The 26119-nt window shown below is 36.3% G+C and overlaps 1 protein-coding gene across 1 annotated transcript in view; it reads left to right on the forward strand.

Moving 5' to 3' along the window:
* The window catches only part of RYR3 (ryanodine receptor 3), a 256028-nt gene that overhangs the window by 162446 nt on the left and 67463 nt on the right, over positions 1-26119 (forward strand). Inside the window, exons 60-69 of the mRNA XM_088145058.1 lie at positions 344-465; positions 3054-3103; positions 4997-5057; positions 6079-6317; positions 6699-6780; positions 8634-8764; positions 12633-12953; positions 14009-14249; positions 18661-18748; positions 18938-19030. Of these exons, the coding sequence (XP_088001184.1) occupies positions 344-465; positions 3054-3103; positions 4997-5057; positions 6079-6317; positions 6699-6780; positions 8634-8764; positions 12633-12953; positions 14009-14249; positions 18661-18748; positions 18938-19030 (1428 nt within the window). The remainder of the gene's footprint in view (positions 1-343; positions 466-3053; positions 3104-4996; positions 5058-6078; positions 6318-6698; positions 6781-8633; positions 8765-12632; positions 12954-14008; positions 14250-18660; positions 18749-18937; positions 19031-26119) is intronic.

Consider the following 26119-nt stretch of genomic DNA (forward strand, 5'->3'; position numbering starts at 1 on the left):
CCATCTTTGTATGTAGCATGCTGCAGGATAGCTGGAGCTCCTACAAAATGTCATTTTAAAAAGTCCATTCTGAGTTTTTGTGCAGGTAAAGAATCCATATGTGTGCATTCATAGATCATCACTTAAAGAGCCATAGTTACAAGTGAATAAACAGTTGTTCATTATTTTGCTAGTATCAATTCCTTGGTATCAATAATGCAAGTCTGACCTATCCTTGTGGCTTCTGGTAGCTTTTCCAGATCTAACAATGAATCTAGCAGTCACTCTGTATAGGTATCTTATAGACATAGTCTACAGTTTATATACATCTTTTTTCTTAAAAAAAAAAATCTGTATTCTCTAGGTTCTGCTACCATTAGTTGACCAGTATTTCACCAATCATTGCTTGTACTTCCTCTCTTCCCCAACAAAGCCACTCAGTAGTAGTGGATATGCTTCAAATAAAGAAAAGGAAATGGTAGCAAGGTATGTAGAAAGCAAAGATGTATTATATAACAATATGTTGATGAAGATTCTCAGTCATCCAGGTGGAATTATCTGGAGGTTGAGTCATGGCAACTGGACTTCTTTTCTTTTGGTTTGATACGTTCACTGCTTGTCCAATTAACAATTAATTAACAATGTAAATTAAATGAATCAGTAATGAGACTAGTTGCATCTTTTTTGAAAAATGGTTCATATTCATATGATTCTAGTCAATGTATTTGTATCACAGAAATTTGTGCATATAAGGGAACTACATGCTAAATGAAAACATGCAAACTTTGTCTACCTAAAGTGGGTATTTCATGAAAACAGTTATGTTTCTACTTGCACAGGTAATTTATTAGAATAAGTCAGATCTAATTATTGATATATTTATAATGTTCAGCAGATATATTATAATTCAGATTGAATTTTTATTATATATATATTTTTATTGATAATACATAGTCTGTTCTAAACAGTCATCTGAACTAGGGGTAGTCAGTCTGATTTTTGTGGTCCTTCCATACATTATTGTTCCTGAAGTTACAATGCTTAATCTAAATAGGAGTGTCACAGTGTAAATAAACAAATCATAGCCTGTCCAGGTGATCTGTCAATAGACTAAACTATGCAGGACGTAAATGGGTTTATTGTAGCTACAGTATAATCAAGGGCACATAGTCATATTCTTTTCATTATTAAATATAGGTATGGCACCTAATATCACTTACTGTATCCCCTTTTATAAACTTGGGTTGGGGGCATTCTTTTGTTCCTCTAACCTTATTAGAGTTTGTAACTCAGTCATGGTGGCCATGCTTACAGGGCCCAAAGTACCATTAAATGCTATTTTGACTTCACCTCACTGTATAGTACTGAACGTTTTAAAAGGGTAGGATATGATAATGGATTAGTGTAATAACATTTTCTGTTGGTGCTGAAATATTTGGGGCTGGTAATCTGCAATAAAAGTCTAAATCCTTAACTTAAATATTTAAAATTCCTGGGAACAAGATTTTCACAGGGGATGCAATCTGAAACTTCAAAAACATAACCAAGAATAAACTTTCCTTTCCTTAATTTTAGTTTTTCCCAAGTTCAAAACCTCTACCCAGACATTTATGTTTTAAATATTCTTTGAAAACTGTTGGCTTCCTTACTTTTCTATAGTGTATAGTATTTTTTCTCATAGAACATCTATCTAGTTCTTTTTCTAAAACTATTTTTCAGCCAATTTGAAAGACTTTATTCAAAAACCTGACATTAAAGATTACATTCCTAATAGCTGCCATATCTGACACTAATGGGTTTTAACTGTTTGAGGAAGGCAGATTGTGTGACATTTATTTAAAGATTATATATCCCTCCCTTGATTACTACTACCACTCTAAGAAAAGCTAACAGAAGAACTTAATCTATACCTAAAATTAATTCTACATTCTGCAGCATTTAGGAATTGATTCTCCTGTATTTTTGCCTTAAACCATTTTGTCTTTGGGCAATCTGGGGAAATGACTTTCTTCTAATACATAGAGAGTACTCAGTACATTTTTAAAAAAGATCAGTGGGTATTCATTTCATTGAGCTTCCGATCTCTTGTTTATTTGCTTTCCTCATTCCTTGAGGTTTTTAAAATCTTTATCAGTCCTGAGAACATAGTGGGTATCAATAAATCAAATTATTAGTGGAAATGTTGGCACACCAGTGGGGAATAAAACACTTTAGATACTCACATTACCAGTACACCATAACCTTACTTGACACTACTTAACAAATACCTTTACGTTCTCTGAAGCATAATTTGGGCAAAGGGTCTACTACTGGTGTTGTACGATTACTACTGGCAGCCAGTGCAATAACCTTAAAGCAAGAATTATTCTACAATGCTTGGAGCTGCTCTTCAGTAGCAGGTACCACTTGCTGCAACTAGGATCCTGGGTCTTCCTATCAAGTTGAAGTTATTAAGTTCTAAGCAAAGTTTATCTAGCTAGTGTATTTTGTTTCTCAGTTATAGAAGCTAAGGTGGTTCTTCCTTTCAGCAGAGGTTTCAGTGGCCTCCAATGGCCTCTGGAAAGTTAGCAGATGTCAAAGTGTGTTTTCCTTTGCATGTCCCCTCCCACCCCCAAAAAACCTTTAATGAATAATCACCGTAGGATTCTGGTGAATGTATATCATCATTTTCATTATTATCATTGTTTGATTGCTGAAAATAGAAATAATAAAATAGGATTGATTATTTCCCCCTAGTTTTAATTGTATTTAGCAACACAATTCTGATAAATATGTATTTTACATTAACTAAATACAATTAAGCAATTGTTCAGAAGAGTCTAGTTAATTACTGTGTGTCTTCATAAACAGTTAAAAAAGTGCATGTCATAGGAAATAGAGGGTTTTTTTAGAATAATATTTACTTTTTTTCTAGGTGTTAAAATGTGTATGCTTATCATATTTAAAAAAAAACAGTTACAACAATCCTTTCAAATTCAAAGGATATATAGTTTTTGCTACTCTATTAGATTATCTAAGCAAATACTTTGTTTCTGCGTATGCTTCCTCCTCTTTTACATTATTTTCTGTTTTAGCCTTTTCTGCAAACTTGCTGCTCTTGTTAGACATAGAATTTCGCTGTTTGGTAAGTTTAAAAAGATTTTGATAAAGCTTTAAACTGTATGAAGTTTGGTTTGAGCTGCTTCTGAATTTGCGACAAAATGCACTGTCATTTTTTTCTAGGTTGAAGCACTATGTAATTTGTTGTTCCCATTGGGTGATGCTGTGCAGTCTTCTAATAATCCTATTTGCTGTTTCTTAAACAAGTTTTCATTATTACCTGATTACTGTGTTTTCAGTAATATGTCTCTTGCTGAGTACAAGTTCAGTTCAGTACTACATTGTTGTACTGAAGGGAAACCATATGATTGATCTGTAAGATAGAAATTTGATTATTAACACATTATTTCACTTCTTACATAAATCAATTTACTACATATTTTAGCTGTGTTCTGTGTGGATAAAGTATTTATGAAATGAATCCATATGCTGTTTATGGATTATGTTAACAACCCAAACTGAAGCTCTTATAGTCATGTCACCCACCCCAATCTTTCTGGGCCTTCACGTTACTTGAATCTGGTGTTTAGGTCTAATTCAACAGGTCCTCTTTGTTCTACCGCTTCACTCGGGCAGCCTTTCACTTACACTTCTCCACCCAGTTTGCTGAAACGTCTTAGCAGAAATTAATTAAACTATATAGTAGCTCCATTGCCATTATTAAATTATGGTCCTATTCAACATTTAAAGATTATGATGTAAGTACTGGTTTAATGGTTCTTGTCTGCTGTCTGACAACTGACTTAGAAAACAAGGAAACAGCTATTATCCTCTAGAGGCTAATCACAGAATAGTTATAACAACGTCAAATACCATACTTTGTGATGTTATGGTAATTCAGCAGTTGGTATTCCAGATGTTATGCACCCATAAGCAGGCATAGCAAATCTGATTAGAAAGGCAGTCCCTTCATAAGGTCCTCACAAACCAAAAATACCAAAACAAAGTGTTAAAGTTGAGTAAAATACCATTTCTTTTATGGGCCTTATTTTTTTTATTTATTTTTTTATGATCTGATGAGAGGGTTATTCCATCTTCATGAAGTTTTAGGATGAAAGTACTCAATTTCAAGGAAATAAGAGGAAAGAGAGAAGTTGGATGGCCCAGCTGAATGGTTAATAGTGAAGAAAGTAGCATCTTAACCACAAAGACAGTATGGCTGTAAATCCCAATCAGCTAACCTACAGAAGGAGTACATTGCTCTCAGAACGGGAAGCCAATATGTTTCTTTGGCAAGGATCTGAGATTATGAATATAAATGTGAAGTAGACATATGAGAAAATGGGACAGCAACTGAAATAGATAGAAGGTAGGGAAGAAGTATTTTTAGGTTTCCTCTGTGAATTTTAGGTAGCTTGTAGCTGACCATGGAAGAAATAATTAGTGGGAGGGTATGGATTTATTGATTAGAATAATTATGAAGTTCTACTGCAAAAAACAATAAAAAACTGTTCAAAGCAGTAATGTCTCTATTAACATTTTAAATCACAGGTGAGTAGCCTGTAAATGACATGTAGCTTCCATGTATGAGTACCTCCTGTAGACCCCAGATCGCACTGCATAAATGCTGACTTCCATCACTGTGAATTTTAAAAACTATTTTAACGTAATAGATAGAAAGGTGCTGAAAAGAAGCTGCTTGGCCATACTTCAAATATAGAATTACTAATAGGAAGAAACTGACAAAAAGTAAGCCTGAGTAATGGTCTGAGTAGTGTTTGCATGCTATTATTAGCCTGACGCTTAGATGAAATAGGAAGAAAAAGGAAGAAAAGCTTCAACTTTCATTATTAGAATAGAATAACAGATATCTCTAATATCGACATATTTAGTACATATTTTATTTAGAAAAAGACATTTTCTTGTTTTAGAGGATTTTAAAAGAGCAACAGCTTTTCTTTCCTTCAACTTTGAATAGGTAGTGATGCTGCAACAATGGTTAGCTGCCTACACATCTTAGCTCAGACTCTAGATACAAGGTAAGCATGATTATTTACTCCTGTTTTCCATTCTTACCTATCAGTAGTAACAGGAAGAGAATCTGTGTTGGGCTGCTGCAGCAAAATAAAGCAAAACACAGTCTTGGAGCATATAAAAGCTAACACAGTTATTATGGGTTAGGCTTTCATGGACAAGAGTTGGTTTCCATGGATCAGTGAAATGCTCTATTGTTAGATATTAAGATGCCATTAGATTCTTTGTGTTTTTATCAGTAATGTAACTGAAGTATTTTTTCAACGTTTTCTTTCTACAATTTCTACACATTGAAATCCACCTTTGAGGAGTAGACTAAATTTGGACCCTTTTTTCCTTCCACTATCAAGTTTTATGAGAAGTATAGTAGAGGTGCATGGATGTCAAAGTCTTCATGTGATTGTGTGTGTGTATGAGTGTGTGCTATGTGTCAGGGCCACATGGGGCTAGAACAAGGGAAAATGCTGATGTAGAAAAAGCAAACATTGAATATGTCCAAAATAAAAAGCAATTTTTCTTTTTTAAAAAGCATCCATTTTATACATTGATTCCCTTTGATCCACCTCTCCCAATTTATATAGTATTGGACCTATAACTATACTGTTGTGATTACATTTATTTATTTGTATATATTTATATGGCTGCCCATCTCACAAATGTGACTTTGGGTTAAATCACTAGCTGTTGAGAATGTAGATTAGGACTGCACACAAAGCTTTGGAGGATTACAAATTTTGCACCCTGTTTTATAGAGAACCTTGAGACATGTAAACCAGTTTGAAATAATGTAGCTTAAATGTGGGGTTAGGGGACGCGGTGGCGCAGCGGCTTAATGACGCCGAAAGTTGCCGGCCAGAAATGGCTGACGCTTCGGCGGTTCGAGTCCAGCCTTTAAAGCCCCCATCTGAGATTAACACAGAGTGTATGAATAAACACTAACATTAACTATAAACATTAGCTAATGAAATAATGTTTAACTGTACAGATACTCGCTTTCTAAGTGACATTTTCAAAATTATCTTGTAGAACTGTCATGAAATCTGGTTCAGAGATGGTTAAAGCAGGATTGCATGCCTTCTTCGAGAATGCTGCAGAAGATCTGGAGAAGACATCAGAAAACCTGAAACTTGGAAAATTTACCCACTCCCGAACTCAGATTAAAGGAGTCTCACAAAATATCAACTATACAACAGTGGCGCTGCTGCCTATCTTAACATCCATTTTTGAACATGTTGCTCAGCATAATTTTGGTACTGATTTGCTTTGTAAGTCCTCTGCTGTTTTAGTTTTTAACTTTAGTCTAGAAAATTGTTCCATTGTAATGAAGGAGGCATGACTGTTGTGTTTCATTATCCTATCTACCTTCATGCTATGGACCAGCAAGTTGCATTATGGTTCATGACCCTCAAGGAAAAGGCTTTCATCCTGCAATGGAGTGATTTAGGGTGATAATAATTCTTATTCACCCAATTAGAATGGCATCCAAAGTCATTTTTATAAAGACACAAATCTGAGAAGTTCTGCCCTCAGGCTTATGGTCTAAAAAAGATATGACTCAGAAAGAAAAAGAATTGGAAGGGGAAATGATTGAAACATTTGTATTCAGATGAACACAATAACATTTCTTTCTTTTTTTTTCCTTTCAGTAAATGATGTCCAAATTTCATGTTACAGAATTCTTTGTAGTCTCTACTCTCTTGGGACTGGAAAGAACATATATGTTGAAAGGTATTTAATAAAAAGAACTGGTTATGATGTACAATTTTTTTCTTTATTTTTAGTATATTATCAACAGTGAGAGTCCTCAAAATATAATGGTCAACAGCTCTCAAAATAAAAAATTCAGTATTTCATAAATAAAAATATTACTATAAAAATATTATACTATTTACTAGCTTATCCCTTTTAAACAGGGGCCTCCCAAGGTTATGTTGTTTCCAAAATATGGAATGCCTTTTGCTAATCCTATCCTAAAATCTACACATCTTATTACACATAGCTATTATTATATTATTTTAATTGTCATAATAGTTAATGTAAAACCTTGTTCCATTATTTTTTATCAAGAACAAATTACATCCACTAGAAATTGAAGAAAAAAATTCAGTGTTATTTTGGTAGGTAGTTGGGTAAGCTATGGGTCTACAACTATGTGTGATCTTTGAATTGATCTAGCCTGTTATATGGAAAGTAGGATGATAGTGGGGAAGAGAAGAAAGAGAAAGGTTGGAAAAGAGAACTTCCAGAAAGAAAAAAAGGGGGGGAAGCTCTACACATTTTTATCTCTGGGCACCGTATTGCTTGCTTACGCTCACTCATTAATATGCCTCTCTCTCAACAGAGAAAATAAATCTATATATGATATAGAACTTTTGTTCTATTGTTAAAGATACTGCTTTTTACACTGTGACCGGAGCTCTGTAGTAGAATTATCTGAAAAAATATGTGTGCAATTACTAGAGGTCACTTCAGTTGAAGAGCAATGCCGTTTTCCCTTCTTGAAGGAGAAAGCTAGGAAGAATCAGCTAGAGACTGAACGCCCTGAACCCACTGAAGCTTTATACTCCGGTTACGCTGCAGTAGCGTACCATCACTAATGCCAGGCATCAAGGCAGCCTTAATACCTGATCTGTTTTCCAGCTCCAAATCAGGCCCAGGTGGATTTTTTTTATCTCACAGAGTATAACATGCAAACTTACAAGACAAAATTTATATTATAAATCCTATATGTGGAATGAAAATTGAAAGTGGGTTTACAGACTATGGTAAAATGGAATAAAATGGAATCTTAGTCTGAATCATAGCAATACAAAGCTATTCTTAATACTAAGAACAGAAGGTGGGAGGAATGTTCCAGAGAGGGGAGAAAATGTCATTTGTGAAATACTGAAAAGAATCATGCAAGTTCATTTTAGAAAGTTTACTGAATGAGATGGGAAGAACAGCTTGATCAAACTGTATCAACAATCAATTTCAAGTGGAAATTCACACACATACAGAACGAATGTCATTTTTTCTCCCTTTGAATCCCTGAAACACAAAGTAGGTGAATCACTGGAAAGATAATGGTAAATCAACCCTGACTGAACTCCCTCCCATTTTCTGCAGAAATATGTAACAATAATAATAAACAATCAGCAGCTTTTAAATCATTTAGAGTTTATTCACTCTTTTTCATAAGACTGCTATTTTAATCAAAATAAATTGATTATACATCCCCCAATGGTACTTTAATATTTTAAAGTGCAAGAAGAAATATACCAAGGCCATGAGTAATGATGTTTGGCCCATTAGAAAGGGATTTCACCTATACCTTATTTAAAACAACAGCAACAATTTACAGCAGTTCTTGAGCTAGGCGTTTTTTTTTTAATTATCCTAGAAGGATATTTTAAAATACATACGGTTCTGAATTGCAGTATCAATTCTCAAACGTTTCATTCTGAAACATTTCCTATGCAAAAACTGAGGAAACATTCCAGATCAACTCCAATGTCGTTTGGAGAAATGGATTCATTTTGTAGAAGATCGAACGTATTGAGGATTTTTCCTCCATTAATAATATTTTCTCTCATTTTCAGGCAAAGACCAGCTCTTGGTGAGTGCTTAGCTTCTCTTGCAGCAGCAATTCCAGTAGCCTTCCTTGAACCTTCTCTCAATCTTTACAATCCCCTCTCTGTCTTCAACACAAAGTCAGCCAGAGAGAAAGCTAGTGAGTACATCAGAAACTATAAGGCTCTTTGAAATGAAAACACTGCATCTTTTTTTATTCAAAAATGCTTGCCTAAAATTCTTATAGAATTTTATTAACGTGCCCTTTAGTTTTACATCATAAAAATGCCCATAATATTATAAGACTCCGTTCTTATGGGAATGAATAATACTGGACATATTTATAGCTACTAAACTGAATTCCCATGTTTATGATCTGTTTAAATCTCATGGACACAAATTAATGGTAGGCAGTTTTCTATGTTTTTCATAGGAACTTCATTTAAGTGTTTTCATTTCATGATATAGTTATATTAATTTTGTATTTATGTAATCAGACTTCATAAGTAATTTAAAAGTCAGAGTATAAATCTGTGATCCTGATCTCCTTTGAGATTCAAAGGTGGGAGTGAATAAGGTTCACAACCATATCCCTGAGGTGAGGGGAGTAACATTTTCTACTTCTATCCCTTTCTTGATTAAAATCACTGCTCCCTGAAGTTGCTATTTGCCTCTTGGGGATGAACATTCAGGTACCAGCACATTTCCTTCTGTAAGAAAAATATCAGCTTCAGGTGTAATTTCAAGAGAAGAAATGATATTTCTTCTCTTGAAGGATTAAATATCCCACTGAGATGTAGACCTAGTCTACTACTGTTATTAGTTTTCTTTTAATAAGTGTCAGGGTTGAGTAAAGGCAGCAATCTGAGATAAATCCAAATCTGGGAATTTAAAGCTATGAAACAAATCAAAACCGGAATCCAACAGCAAACCAGGAACAAAGTTTAAATCAGGAGGCAGGACTGAGGAGTGAGCCAGATGTAAGGATTAAAAACAAACAAAAGATATAGAACTCAGGAAGACCCTATTGCTTCATCAAAGGATGCTGGAATAGGAAGCCATTGTCATCTTCTGTGGATCTATTGGCAGGGTAGCATCAGTCCAAGGGCTCAATGTCCTTAAATGAGTCCTTGCCACCTAAGTTCAGGATTTCTAAGTAGACAGGATCCTCCAGACTGTGAGGGCCACCACTTGTCATCTGGACCCATGCCCCTCCTGGCTGGTGAAAGCAGCTTGGGAGGTAACACGCGGTTGGATCCAGGAGATAGTTAATACAGTGCCCTTTAAAGAGGCGTTGGTGCACCCCCTCCTCAAGAAGCCTTCCCTGGATCCTACCATATTGGACAATTTCTGTCCAATCTCCCACCTCCCCTTTTGGGGAAAGGTGGTTGAGAAAGTGGTGGCATCACAGCTCCAAAGGGTTCTGGAAGAAATGGATTATCTGGACCCTTATCAGTCAGGTTTCAGGCCCGGTTATGGAACAGAAACGGCATTGGTTGTACTTATGGATGATCTCTGGTGGGAGCGGGCTGGTGGAAGTGCAACCATCCTTGCTCTCCTTGATCTCTCAGTGGCTTTTGATACCGTTGGCCACGGTATCCTATTGGGATGGCTCAGGGACTTGGGGGTGGGCGGCACAGTCTTGTGCTGGTTCACCTCCTTTCTTCAGGGCTGATCCCAATCGGTGGTGATAGGGAGCGAGAGGTCCCATCCTCAGCCCCTCCTCTGTGGGGTGCTGCAGGGTTCGGTTCTCTCTCTGCTCCTTTTCAACATCTACATGAAATCGCTGGGTGAGATCATCCGGCATCACGGGATGAGGTTATATATATATCCATCCCTGGTGAGGTAAGTGATGCCCTGGCCGCCCTCTTGCGGTGCCTGGAGGCTGTAAGGGTCTGGATGGCTCCAGCTGAACCTGGTAAGATGGAGTGGCTGTGGGTTAATGGCTCCTCTATATCCAGGATGTTGTCATCATTGGTGCTGGATGGGGTAGCACTGCCCCAGACAGACCCAGTGTGTAATTTGGGGGTCCTCCTGGACTCACGGCTCCTGCTCAAAGAGCAGGTGGCAGTTGTGGCCAGGAGGGCTTTTGCACAACTTCGGGTTGTGCACCAGTTACGCCCTTTCCTGGATCGGGATGCCGTTCGAACGGTCACTCATGCCCTTGTTATCTCCCAGATAGACTACTGCAATGTGTTCTACATAGGGCTACCCCTGAAGAGTATCCGGAAGCTTCAGCTGGTCCAGAATGCAGCCACGTGAACTATTTTTGGGGTCCGAAGAAGGACCCATATAACACCATTGCTCTGTGAGCTGCATTGGGTACCGGTTTGCTTCTGGGTCCAATTCAAGGTGTTGGTTATCATCTTTAAAGCCCTACATGGCATGGGGCCAGGTTACCTGAGGGACCGCCTCTCCCCCACGATTTCAACCCATCCCACCTGATCACACAGAGAGGACATGCTCCAGACCCCCTCGGCAAAAGAACTCTGACTAGTGGGGTCCAGAAGGCGGGCCTTCTCTGCTGTAGCCCCCGCCCTTTGGAAAATCTTGCCCCCGGAGGTGAGACAGGCCCCCTCACTCCTGACCTTTCGGAGGGACTTGAAGACCTGGCTCTGCCATTTGGCCTGGGGTGGGGAGGGAGGTCATCAGATGTGGGGCTGGCTAGCCCCCTAGAGGCCTGGTGTTGCTACCATCGGCCTCCTGGATTTTTTTTCCTTTTATTTCTGTAAATGTGTGCTGTCATTAATTTTAATTGTATATCTATTTATTGTTTTAATATGTTGTGAGCCACCCAGAGTCCCCCATTGGGGGGAGATGGGCGGGGACAAGTTTAATAAATAAATAAATAAATGTCAATACACAGGGAATAGCACACACATCCAGCTTTAATTCTAAATCTTCATAGATCCAAAAGTCCCTCTCCCTCAAAAAATAAAATAAAATAAAATAAAAGGCTATGTGAAGACACACACATGGAAATTGCAGTGCATATTAAGGATATTGAGTCTGTAAAATTCATCTGTAGAAAGTGCATGGATGGTTAGATATCTTAATTTTCTTTCCTTTGGATTGCCTATGATACAGTCACAGCTCCACAATAAATGAGTCTTATGACTGCAGTGGCTGAACATTTGCTTCAATCTTTTTTTTTTTTTAACTGCCACGTTTGATTTTTAAAGCAGATTGCCCAGATTACCATTCCTTTTTCAATAATAAGCAGGATATATTGAACCAAAACATTTCGAAAATTTAAAGTAGTCTGGTATATTACTATTCTCTTTTTTTTTTAATGAAAAACAACTCCTGAAAAGAAAACAGGTAAAAGTTGGTAGGTCATAACACCACAGTTTACAGTTCAAGTACTAAAAAGTCAACATTGAGGAGGGGAGTACCAAAACAGTAGAGGATACCTCTTTAGACTTTTAAAAAAATAATCCTCTGAATTAGTTTAATTCACTTTTATTAGAAGTAGCACATTTAAGTAACCTTTCTGAGAATGTTGGTCTGCCTGGTCTTATTTTGGTCTTAGCAACATACACTTATTAGGTTGTTTTAGTTATCAGCATTGTACTGATTTTTCAGCTTATCTCTGGCAGCAACAAAAATACCATATATCATAATATGCCTCTGTGAGTGGGATTTTTTTTTTTTTTTTTTGTGGGTTAGGATACAGCATTCAGTTCTGTGGCCCTTTTTGTAGACTGAAGTGGTATTTTGTAAGCAGGAACTTTCTTCCTTAATTCCTTATGAAATGAAGACTGCTGAGATGAAATGAATGAAAAAACTCCATCTTTAGCATGCAAGCAAATTAGCTAATGCTGTTAGGCAGAAGGTGGATCTATTAAATCAGGTTTGCTGCTTTGGACAGGCAGTCTAACATCTCTTTCCATCTAAGAAAGCAGGGGATAAAACAAGGTTTTTTGTTCCATGATATGGTAGAAATGATATTAATTAAAATGTGTTTTAGCTTTTTCAAGTGATAAGTATGTTAGCCTACTTAAAACTATTCTTATCATCATATAAAGTTCTAGGCATGCCTGAGACAGTAGAAGAAATGTGTCCAGAAATCCCTCATTTGGATGGCTTAATGAAAGAAATAAATAGTTTGGCTGAATCTGGAGCCAGGTATACTGAAATGCCACATGTAATTGAAGTGATCTTGCCCATGCTGTGCAACTATCTGTCATACTGGTGGGAAAAAGGACCTGAGAATCATTCAGAAAGTGATGGATCCTGCTGCACAATGGTGACCTCTGAGCATCTTAGTATAATACTGGGGAACATTTTGAAAATCATCAACAATAACTTGGGAATAGATGAAGCAACTTGGATGAAGAGAATTGCAGGTACTTACAATAGAGCACTTTCTATATTGGTTGGTTATGCAATAATTCTTCTAAATCTTTATGAAGATGTTTCCACAGAGTCAGATTTACATTTAACGAGCAATTTAGTGTGATAGGAGTTCACTATATAATTAAATATCAGTATAAAATGTAGGCTTTCTTTCCAATGGTAGCTTTAGGTATGAGATAAAGTCAACAAAAACTTATGATGAGTTTCCTGTTTAACAAAAAACAGAAATATAACCCCTCTTTTCTTTCCAGGAAGTGTAGCTAGATTTTTAAAAATTAATCGAGTTCATTAAAAATAATACTAGAAATAAATAGAACGATGTTCATCCATTATTATGTATTCTGTACAGCAAAGATACACAGTATGAAAAGTGTAGGTAAATTCACTAGTCCTACATCACTGAGTAGGTACTGAGTATCTTATTTATGTAGGACTGACTCTTAACATCTGTAGAAAAAAATATTTCATTAGCAATTTTAAAGTGTTTTTAAAAACCTTATGGCATGCTTGGCTTCTATTTGATTTAAATGCATTGTTATAGAATGGATGTAACATATGGCTTTCAGATGTACATTATATTCTAGAAGAACATTCTTTTTTGTTGAAATTACAGCTTAGTGTAGATGTCACATCCAACCATATTTTAAAAAATAATCCACGGTAAATCCTGAGCTACCTTGTTCTCTATTTTATATTTAAGAAGAGACTGAATTTTTCTACCATTTTAATTGAATAACAGATTCCCATTACATCCAAATATAGAAAATTCTTTTTTAGTTAACAAACGAAAATCTGCAATCACAGACTGACTGTTGATCTGACCATAAATAGCATAACACACATTTTTCAGTTTGGGGATAATGGCAAATTGGTGTGAAATTACAGTTTATGCACAGAACAACCGTGTGCTATTGTTATATCTAAGCTGAGACTCACAGTTCAGTGCAGCAATAAATCAGTATGAGAACAAATTTGTATATATAATTTTTTCAATGTAATATTTTATATTCAAAATTAATTTTATATACATATATTTTGTATATAGTGTATGCTCAGCCAATCATAAGTAAAGCCAGACCAGATCTGTTGAAAAGTCATTTTATTCCGACTCTGGAAAAGCTAAAGAAGAAAGCCATTAAAATAGTGATTGAAGAAGAACAACTGAAAGCAGACAATAAAACTGATACCCAGGAAGCAGAACTTCTCATTCTAGATGAATTTGCAGTTCTTTGTCGAGATCTTTATGCCTTTTATCCTATGTTGATCCGCTATGTAGACAACAACAGGTAGGTGAATTAAAAATATCACACTTAATTGGAGAATTTATAATTTGTTCCTTCAGCATAACATATATGTTCCCAAAATGACTAACAAAATGAATGAGCATCAGTACAAATAGAATAAAAAATAAAAACATCTAAAATTACAACCTTTTGTTTAACTAAATAATAAATCTATTCTATCTTTGAAATGTTAGTATCAACAAAATAAAAACTGTTTTTGCTTATCACCTATATAATCACAGCATTAGGCAATAGTGATCCTTCCTAGAACAGCCTTTTTTCCCAACCTCTAGATACTATTACATACTTTATCTGATGAAAACACAAAATTAAAATCTGATAATGGTTTCATTCTTGCATGACACCATGCTAGATTTAAGCGATTTTTGAATTTTTAAAGATATTTTTTTTGAAGGGAGGGGGCTGAGTTAACTTCTTGAGGAGCCAGTGGATGTCAGGTTGCTGTAAGGAGAAGATTCCAAAGATAAATAATCATTAATGAAAATGTTATCTCTCTTCATTGCCAATCATGGCACTCTGGACTTTACAGAAATCTAAAAGTCTTTAGATAACAATAAATGGGGAGGGTGGAGAATGCCAATATTCCCATTTGGTCCAAGCAATGTTGGGCTTTAAAGCTGAAAACTAAAATTTTGAATCTGTCTCAGGAAATTATGAGGAGCCAATGAAGTTTTTCAGTGTAGGTTGACATATGATTTCAGTGTCTTGTTCTTGTTAATAATCTAGGTATTAAATTCTGAAGCAGCTTATGTTTCATACTATCTTCAGTGAAAGCCCCACATAAACACACAACAATATTACAAACTAGAACATTGTGAGCACTGTATCCTGTTCAATGAAGGATACAAAAAAATATACAAACCAAGGTCACAGCGGATGATAAACACTAAGGAACGTTGAAGTCCATTCTGAAGGCAATACTGTACAGTCAGAGGAATAAGCATAGATTACTCAAGAAAGAAATTCTCACAGTGGCCAAACAGATGCCACTGGGGTACTCTCATGCAAGAGATGGAGACATACTGCTGTCCTGCCATTGTTCCCCTGCCACTGGTGTTTAGAGGCATGTTGTTCCCAACCTGCAGTAAGTCTCAAGATACCCTTGATACCCCATCCTCTATGAATGTATACATTTTTAACAGTATCCAAATTAATAGTTATCACACATCTTGTAATAATGAATTCCACAGCTCAACTATTTGTTGGGCAAAGAAGTGCTTTCATTTTTCAGTTTGGAATCTTTTTTCAGTCAGCTTCATTGGATAATACATGTTCATAGTTTTTTGAAAGATGGAGGAAATTTTCTCTCTGTCCATTTTCTCCATGCCATTCTTTTCAGTGCTGATCATATCTTCCTTCAGTTGCCTTTTTCCTAAGCTAAAGAGTAGCAAACATTCTAGCTATTTATTATAAGAAAAGCGTTTGGGCTCTCTGATCATTTTAGTTGCTTTCTTCTGCATTTTTTCCAACTTCATTATATTCCTTTTCAAGGTGATAACATACCAGAGATTTGTATAAGGGCCTTGCCATACTGACAGTTTGATATTCAACCCCTTTCCTAATGATTCCTAGCACAGAATGTATCTTTCTTTGATATCTGCCACCATACATTAAATTATCCACTATGACCCCACAATTGTTTTCTTTGTCAGTTGCAAATGGCTGAGACCCAAGATATGTCTATGTGAAATTAGAGCATCTTGTTCCAACATGAATCACTTCAATTACTTAGCTAGAATTGCATTTGTCATTAGTTTGACCCAGCCAGTTTAAAGAGATCCTTTTGGAGCTCTTCACAATCACCTTTGATTTTTATCATCCTGAATAATTTAGTATGATCCAAAAACTTAGCCAAGTTAAAAAGCACTGGTCCTAGCAGAGATCCTTCAGGGATTCTACTTCTTCTTTCATCCCTCCTTGTCTACTATTTATTCCTACTCATTAATTTCTTTTTTTTATCAATTATTGGTACATAAAAGAACAACCTATTTAATCCCTCTAATCTTTACCTAAGAGCTTTCAGTGAGGAACTTTGTCAAAGGCTTTTTTGAGAATCCAAGTATAGCATGTCAGCTAGGGTTTCTTTCTGTGGTGAGCCATAGAGATAACCTTTGAGAAACTAAGGGAACATGTGTTAAACCTGGGAAATGAAGAAAACATTAGAAAGAAACTCAAACTGACTCCACTTTAACTCCCTGCAGTATCAGAGGGAGGGAAGGGAAAACACAGACTTTCAAGATTTTGTTGTTATAACCTATATTTATTAATGTAAATTTATTAATAGAGTCCAGCATTCTTGTGGATTTTATTTTCTGAGTTGGTCTACCTCAAAGGGCTGATATTTTCATCCCTGTGTGGGTTGACACTTGAGGAAAAAAAAAAAAAAAACCTTTATAAGTTTGTTGAGGCAGGATTTATTTTTGTGGAATCTCTACTGATTCTCCTTGTTCTTCTATGTGCTTAGCTATTTTTTCTTTTATTATTATTATTATTATTTTTCTTTATTTTTACCAATTTGCCTAGAATAAAAGTTGGCTGGTCTATAGCCTGCCCTGAATCTAATTTTGAAAACTGGGTTCATGTTGGCTGTTTTTAGTCCCCTGGCATTGAAGGACCAGTTACATATTTTTGCTAGGTCAGGAACAATTTCACATTTGAATTCATTAAGAACTCTTGGATAGAGACCCTCAGAACCCGATGATTAGTTACCCTGTGGTCTCAAGATGTTCTAGATTATTTTCTCTTATTGCTTCAGCTTATAACCTATACTTGATCTGGCCAAGGCCCATCTTAGTCCAACATCATCTTTCCCACAGTGATGAACTGTCTCTAGAATGCTCACAAGCAGGAAGCAGAGTTACACCCCTCCCCTGCCATTGTTCTCCTATAATTCATATTTGAAGGTATGCTGCCCCAAACCCAAACATAACATTGTGACTCCAATCCTGTTCACCATCAATTTTTCCAGCCTTCTTTTAAAGCATCCCAGTTAGTGGCCATCACAGATTCCATGTATTAATTATGCTTTAGTTGTCCTGATTTATTCCATAAGAAAGTCAATAAAGGCTCAGGTCTATGTTCTATATCTTCTGTATTCTCTCCAATATCCATATCCTCCATGAGCATTATTTTCACTCCTTTGTCATCTAATGGCTCAGCCACTTTCCTGGCTGTTTTTTTGCTTCAAATATATTTATGGAATTCTTCAGTTTCCCTTAGTGGTTTGTTGTGGTTGGCAATATATTTCTTGAGTTGTTTTTCTGTTCATTATTAACCTTTGAGGAATTAAGATATATTCAGGAAAACTTCCCTTTAAAATACAAACATAAGTCTATCAAGCCTTATATACAAATTGTTTGTGTACTTGCTTGCCTCAATAATGCTGAAAATTCATATGACGTGTAAATAATAGATTCTCCTTATCTTGGATCAATCGGCAAGAAAAAAGTCAAGGTCACTCACAAGAAGTGAGTCAAGATCACTTCATGGATCAACAAGCAGTGTTAACTAATCCTGACAAGTGGAAAGTTTGATAGTGTTGACACCTGACACAACAAAGAATAGAGTGCTTTCTTGAGAAAAATCAATAATGAATAGGACAAAGGGAACATTATTGTCCTCAAGCTTCACTAAATTTAGGATAGGCAGGAAAGAAACATGTGAATGACTGCCTTCATATCATCTCAAATGGATGTGAAGCCACTGAAAAATTCAGAATAGTAAGGATACTTGAGATTATACAGAAGATATATAAAAAGCTTTTAAAACTCATTCCTTCAGCCTCCTAAAACATTTTGTTGCAGCTTTTACAATTCAGAGATGTATCATTGTGAAACTGACTGAAGTTATTTAATAATATTAATAATACTGTGCTTTATTAAAATATAAAATCATTTTTCCTAATCCTGTAAACTTGCATCTATGTGGCCAAGGCAGTTTAGGTTATTTCTTTCTTAACATGAATGTTCCTGTATTTAAACATAATCCTTTTCTGATATCATGGCAGTGCTAGAGAGGATATATAGTTCTTGACAAGAACAAAAAAGAAAAAGACTATGGATTCTAAAGTGTGGAAATGTATTAAGGCTTTAAGTTGCTAAAGATGGAGTATTTATTGATTTTGTTGCCGTGATCGACAGATATCCTTGCTACACTTACTTAGAACTAAGTTCCGTTGTTAAGCTCAACAGGATTTGCTTTTGTGGAGACATGGATTGAATTGCACTATTAATGCATCCTGCCAGTAAAAGGAATAATACAGTAAACAACTCTCCTATACACACTGATACTTTGAGACATGGTGCCAGAAACAAAGTGCCAAAGTGAAAATTAAAAAAGGGACGGAAATCACGTGAATTTCAGTCTAATAATCTTATGTTGCTTTTCTTTTAAGATCAAACTGGCTTAAAAAACCAGATGCTGATTCTGACGAACTTTTCCGAATGGTAGCAGAAGTTTTCATCCTATGGTGTAAATCACATGTAAGATAATATTTCACATATTCTTTTTACAATGGATTTATTTATTTATATTTCAGATTGGGTCACTGCCCATCTCACTAGGAAGTGACTCCGGGAGGTTTACAATAAAAACACAATACAATACTGTATGCACATGAATATATATGTAAAATAAATGCTCAAAAGCCATATTTCTTTCTCTTTTTTCAGAATTTTAAGAGAGAAGAACAAAATTTTGTGATTCACAATGAAATTAACAATTTGGCATTTCTGACAGGTGACAATAAGAGTAAGATATCAAAAGTAAGTGAATAGTATTTAAATCCATTCAAATGTATTTTGTTGTAACAGTTGCATTAAAGTTAACAATCTGTTCTTTTCTGAAGTTGAGTAGTTCTTAAACTGGAAATCAGTTATACTCATTACATAGTATGATGTAAAAAAGCATGTTTATAATCAGATTTTAAATTTTAAAATATAGTTTCCTTAATACAAACATAATTCTATATAAAAACATACCAGTACAAATTTGTATTAAGGGTTTTTGGTTTAGTTCTTTTGGCAATGCTGAGACAAGATGAACTAGCACTTCTGTTTAGTCAGATTTCTAGCTGTGTGTGCATGTGTGTGTGTGTGTGTGTACAAAAAAAGCTTGCATCTCAGTAGCTCTAGGAAATATCAGAATTATTAGAACAGATCCACTTTACCTAAAAAACTGAAATGTGACACACGTGCTATAGACAACAATGATTCTTAGATGTTTTTGAAACTAGTGTATTTTTATAAACAGAAGAGGAGATATTAAAAATCCTTTGTTGAATTTGAGATTACCACTTAGAAAAAGCAAAGCCCATTCTTATTGAAATAATCCATGGATTTTTGGTAAGAAGAGGATTAAATAAATAATTCATAAATTCTTAGTAGAGGGCTAACAGTCTAAAAGGAGGAGAAAGTATGATGATATATATGAAAGGGAAGAGAAACATTTTGACATAATTTTTGACATAATTCTGACATAATTTGCCTAAGACCCTCTATTAGGGCATAACTGCAGTGCACACAGAAGGTTGTAGAATCATACAGTTGGAAAATACTTTGGAGGCTATCTAGTCCAAACTATTGCTTGCTGCAGCATCTGCTAAAATGCCTCTGGGTGGTGGCCATCTAGCCTCTGTTTGAAGATCTCCAGCAAATGAGGAGCCACCAGTCCATGTTCTACCATTACCAAAGTAACAACCCAACCTCCTACAAGAGGAGCTGGGTAAGAACATTATTCAGATGAGTACAAACGCACTGCAGCAACCCAGGTCCGCAAAAAAAGGAAACAGACTGCCTATATAACATCTTCCAACAAAATGGATACCCATGCACTTTTATCAAAAAGCGCTTGACCACTCAATCCACTACAGCAGAACCACTACAGCAGAACCCACTACAGCAGAACCAACACAAACTATGAAAAGGATAACGCTATCATACATCAAAAACATCTCAGAAACAACCTACAGACTATTACAACCACATGGCACTACTGTATACAAACCACCTAAAGCCTTTCAAAGTAAACCAAAAGACTCAGTAGCCCAAGAAGAAAAAACAAGAGTCATCTACATCTACATACAGTGTAAGGACTGTAACAGACACTATGTAGGACAGACAGACAGAAGACTAGCAGAGTGCATTCATGAACACCAGCTAGCAGTCAGAAGACATGATGAAAACTCCTTAATCTCACAACACATGGACAGAAACAACCATAGTTTCAGCTGGGAAACAATGAGCATCCTAGACAAAGCTTAATTCAAAAATGCTAGGGAATTCCCAGAAGCTTGGCATTCAGACAAATAAGCCATCAATAGACACTCAGAAATAAGTCATATTTACACACCATTCAAAAGAGACAACAAAAAAGCTAAGAAGGAAACAAAAAGACCAGAAACACATCCTCTCTAGCAGCCAACACCCAGATAAACAGGGATTAACACCAGGCAAACAATCAAGCAGAAAACAATACTCTGATCAAGGAACTACCAAGGAGAAAACCACACCCCCACCAACACTGGCAGGGCAAGCTACTGTGTATAAGCAGGGAGCAAACCCCACTCACTCGCAGTGATGATGTTACCTAGTTGGGTAATGAAATGTCTGCAAGCAAACAACCAAGTTCACAGAGCACCAAGGACTCCACAGTTTAATCCTGAGCTACATACATATATTCTCTTTCATGTCTCTGTTTTATTTCCTATACTTCTATGTTAATTTTCAATCTGTGTCTTGTACTTCACTAATACTACTTCTGTATTGCTATTGTGATGCCTCTTTATCCTATTATCCTATTCCTATCTCAATGTTCTAAGGCCATTCTTTTATTACTTAATCTTCACCTGCATCTCTCTAGGGTTATAGCTCTATATTTCTCCATTCCAGTAGTTGTATCCTCCTTTCCAACACTATCTGGTATATCTTTTATCTCTTTGCCTTTCTTTTACTTTCATGCTCTGTTTGTCTGCCAAAGGCCAGTAGCAAGAGCTCTTCAGCCTTCTTTGTCCCATGGGTTGCTTCACTTTCCCTCTCAGGAGCGAATGCACCAGCTGGTGGGAAAAGGACGAAGACCTCTCTCTTTCAGACTGGAAGAGTTTTTACTCCCATTCCAAGTCTGAGGCTGGGATGAAGGGAGAACAATTTTTTTCACACTCGTTTCCCAGCTGCGGCCCCCCCCCCCACCAGCCCCATTGCCTTCAGCTCAGCAGGGCTGTGGCTTTGCTGCTGTACTTTGGGCTTCAACCTGTCCAGGAACCCCTACTGGACTCCATCACCCAGCATTTTCTACATCCAAGAAAAGGAAAACTGTCATCAGTTTTCCATTTTTTTTCTCCCGGGTTCTGGGGCTAGTCTGTCTGCCTGCCTATTAACAGAGTCATCTGTGGTTATATGGCTCCAACACACTCTGTCTTCTCCCCCACCTCCCCCTCAGGGTTTGAATAGGCAAATACACTCTCCAACCATTGGGGGAGAGCTCAAAAGGGAAGAAAAGGAGAGAGAACAGGTGCTCACCATCCTTTCAGTAATTCTTCTTTCCACACCATGAGAAAGAGGATGAAATGATGAACGAAGGAAAGGAGATTGCCATTGGAGGTGTGGTGCATGGAGATGAAATGGGAGTGGGGAAGCTGTAATCAGCCATGTAGCAGGCTGAAAGCTTCAGAAGAGTCAGGAAAAAAATGACCTGGGAAAGAAAATTGCAGAGGGGAGCAGTTTTGTTTTCCCCACCCCTTTCTTATGTAGAGTCAGTTAAGAAAGGTGACAGCTGCTGTGGCCAGAGAAAGGAGTGGAAAGCAGCTGGGTGGAATCCATGAGGGGCTGGGACAAAGAGAAGAAGAGAGATGGCAAAAAAGATGCTGCGTTCACCTAAAGGTGAATTCCCACAGAGGGCAGAGAGACAAGAATGGTTGTCGCAGCAACAGAAACAGAGAGGCAATTTGTATTGTATTATGAGCAACCAACCTGGTAGGGGTCTCTCTGCAGACTTAGAAACTGAAGAACCTACCCAGTTTCAGCTGCACCACAAGGATTAACATCAGTGGAAAAGATACTTGGAAAGACACAGGTGCAAGGTAGATCAGCTGGCTCACAGCCTGAATGAGGCAAGGCCCCAAGCCCTAAAATGTGTCATAAATTACAAGCAGTAGAACAACAAAAGAGAAGCTGTCTACTTGAAACAACGAAGCATTACTCAGCAAATTAATCAAGCTGGCAATCAGGTCTATAAAAAAGGGACATCTGCCTGACCAGCAATTTTTGGCAAGTAACATTCCACTCCCCTTCCTGAAACTCTGTGTTCTCTTTGGGATTACCAGGCTGAACCATGGACGAGACACTGGGTATTCTTGGATCCTCCCTGAACCTGTGAAATGTCTCTTTGGACTCTTTTGGGAAAGTAGACTCTTACCTCTACATTCTTCTATATACTGAAAGCAGAAGTTTAATCTACAATATGCATTTGTGTTATTCCACTTGAAGATTTATGGCTGCAATAAATACCTTGAGTTCATGGCAGAAGCTGTCTGTGTGTGCAATTGGTACACTTGAAGGAAGAAAGTGGAAGGAAGAAACAAACAAATGAAAGTGGGGGGAAAGGAGAACAGAGAAAGGAAGAGGAGAAATAGTAAAAGTAATGAAAGTCAGAGAGTTTAGTTGTAAAGCAAGAAGAAGTAAGAACACATTAACAAAGATAAGGTAATCTGATGAAAAAGGTGTTAGAATGGCAGAGGTGAATTTTGGGCAGAAAAGGATGTCAAGTACAAAAGAAGTTTCAAGGTAAAGACTGAAGTTTAACTATAGGAAATAAAATATGATAGAAAAGGGACAAGCCTTTAGAAATGGAAAGGGACAGGGTTTAAAAATGACCCAGATAAGAAATCACCCTTTTTAGTATCTTTAGCACCTAGTATACTGTATTTTGCATATAACTGCATGATAAAGCACTTTTTGTAGTAAAAGCATGATCTGCCTGCTACCATCCCTTATGGAAAAGATGAACCTATGACAAAGCTCTTCAAGGAAAGGCATACATACAACAAATAAGTTGCAATATTTTATTTATTTCAGGATTGATAAACGTGAATAGCAAAGGAAGCAGCAGTCAAGAAATACGCTACAGACTAGCATTTTACTTAGTAACAATGAAGGCCTTGGAAAAGGTATTCAGATGCCAGGACATATCTAAACCTACAAAGATCAGAATTGTACAGTTAATGATTTTTCTTATGACCCTCTATGGAAGTGGAAGCTGGATTTTGTAGAAACAGGATAGAAAGAGTATTGGTATTTTTGAACTTCACTATTGGAGAAGACTCCCGAGAATACCATGGATAGCCAAGAAAATGGATCATCAAACAAATCAGCCCAGAGTTCTCACTTGAGGCATAAATGACCAGGCTCAAATTATCCTACTTCAGATATATTATGCAAAGACCTAGCTCTTTGGGGAAGTCTATAATGCTGGGAAAGGTGGAAGGAAAGAAAGGAAGAGGATGACCAGTCACCAACTGGGTAGACTCAGTTACAGGGTGATGGGTGCCATGTTGGGAACAAAACCTCCTGGAGAAAATCTGTGTGGTCACTAAGAGTCAACACTGACTTGATGGCACATAATCAAAATCAATCAATTTGACAAACTGCCTCAATCTGATTGACCCCAGGAGGTGTACATGAGCAAACCAAGGCAAAATATTTCAGTAAATAAAAACAATCCAATAACAACAAAATCATAATAATCGTGTAAATAACAAAAAATATTACATGGTGTACCTCTAATTATCTTAGGGCCCAAAGGGCTGCTAAAACAAGTTTACTATTTTATTTGCTATCTCACCATTTGCTTTCTTTTTTCCTTGTGTTTTTTGGGCTGATCAATGACTGTAATAAAGTACTACTTTTTGGGTAACAAACCTTAGATGCTTTATCCACCTATGAATGTATATATGGAAAATACATTACAATACACTTTGTAATGCATGACTACAAATAATTAATGAACTATCCCCAGATGAAATATATACCTTCCACATATGAGAGACATTTTGAAATATGCTGGACTTCTTGATCACAAATATATAAATTTAAAACCTATGGTAGACCTGACAAGTAAATCAGGCTTCAGACCATAAAACATTAACTTGCTGAAATTTATTATTTACAGTTTTTAAAGCAATTACAGAGCTATAGAACATTAAAGATAACTGTATACATCTTTAAATGCGTGTTAATTAGTATTTTAAAATACTTCGTTTTAAATCCTCTTTTCAGTTTCCTATTGTTATAGTTTTCATGGTTTGTCTCTTATTTATTATGTCATGTTAATTCATAAAGTATTTTATGACCTTATGTTAAATAGAAAGTTTCAAGCTCCCTTTTAATACAGAATAATTTAAAACTACTCAAAGTGTGTATGAAAGCCAAGCTACCCACACATACGCATAGGATGTACAACTAGAATTCTGGTGTATGAACATCTAGACCTTTTCTTTTCTTTCATTCCATAGTAATACAAATTAAAATATGTAACTAGGTTATGGGGAGCTGTCCCATTGAGGTCGTTGCTTTCATCATCTCTGTTAATATTTTATCTATTAATTCATTCAATGTATTTACTCCATTTATATTCCACTGCAATAAATTTGGTTCTCAGCTGCTACATTTTCAGTACATTATTGTGGTGGAGGAACTATTCCACTATTTTATTTTATTTTCATTTCCTCATTTAAAAACTCAGGACATTGGGTCCATTATATTGTTGAAATTGCAAGGTTCATTTCACTGTTGTTTCTTGAACATATGTCAGAAGCAAACGTTAAAAAGGAATATTGAAAGGCCATTTAGGAATTGTTGTCCATTACTGAAACCCAGTAATTCTCCTTTGTTTGAATGAGGCTATATGCTGTTTTTCTTAGTTTGTTTTCCCCGTTAATTTTGGGTTATAAGGCAGAATGAGGGGGGCATCTCAGACAGCATGCAGAAGACATCTCAGGCAGAATGCTGGAGAGAATCTATACCCTAAGTTGAAATGGAGGCAACAATTGTAGAATTCAATTTGATCTGCTAGTCTGTTCAGTTTCTGTTTAGCCTCAGAAGCAAAAAACAAAACAAAACTCTGGTTACAATTCATAATCTTTCTAGCCTTAATTAACTTGGGGCCAAGACATCAGAATGTTTCCCTCTTTTATTCAGTTTATTCAAATCTTTAAGACTTCCACTTGTCTTTAGAGGTTAAGTGAATGGTCACCAAACAAAGACTGGTCATGTCAATATTACCCACTGTGGAGCACATTTTTATTTATATGCCTATTTGGTAGTCTTTCCTTCAGAAAGGCTTTTAATAATTTAGCTATGGTAGAAATGTTTATTATTATTTTAGTACAAGTTTCACCAACACAGCATCGGGGAGGATCAGGTCATCTATGAGCCCTGCAAAATTAAAATAATTTTAAGCTGAAAAGAGTGGCCAACATTTCAGGATACCAGGAATTCAAAGGATTTCAATTTTCTCACATGAAATTATGCGATGTTTTTGGGTGAGATCACTGAAATCTGAAAAAGTAACTGATCCCTATTTATTTGCAGGTTAAAAAAAAAGCAAAAACGTTGTTAGTTATTTCAATATTCTATTGATTAATTGCTGCTTTTGTTCTCTGCACTATCTTTGTTTTACTAAATTTTTAGAACTATTCATGTCATTATTTTATTTTTTGTGATCCACTTTGTAGACTGTAAACTTATAAAGTGGGAAAGTAGCATATCATTTTAAGTAAATTAATTAATATTAACTCTTCCTGTGTCGTGCATCTTATGTCTGTTACCTTCTCCTTTATATCCCTGTGGGTTTCATAAGCG

The sequence above is a fragment of the Python bivittatus genome, unplaced genomic scaffold (genome assembly GCF_059951505.1).
Source record: "Python bivittatus isolate LINGU-HERP-01145 unplaced genomic scaffold, Pbiv_v1 ctg000480_np1212, whole genome shotgun sequence".
NCBI lineage: Eukaryota > Metazoa > Chordata > Lepidosauria > Squamata > Pythonidae > Python > Python bivittatus.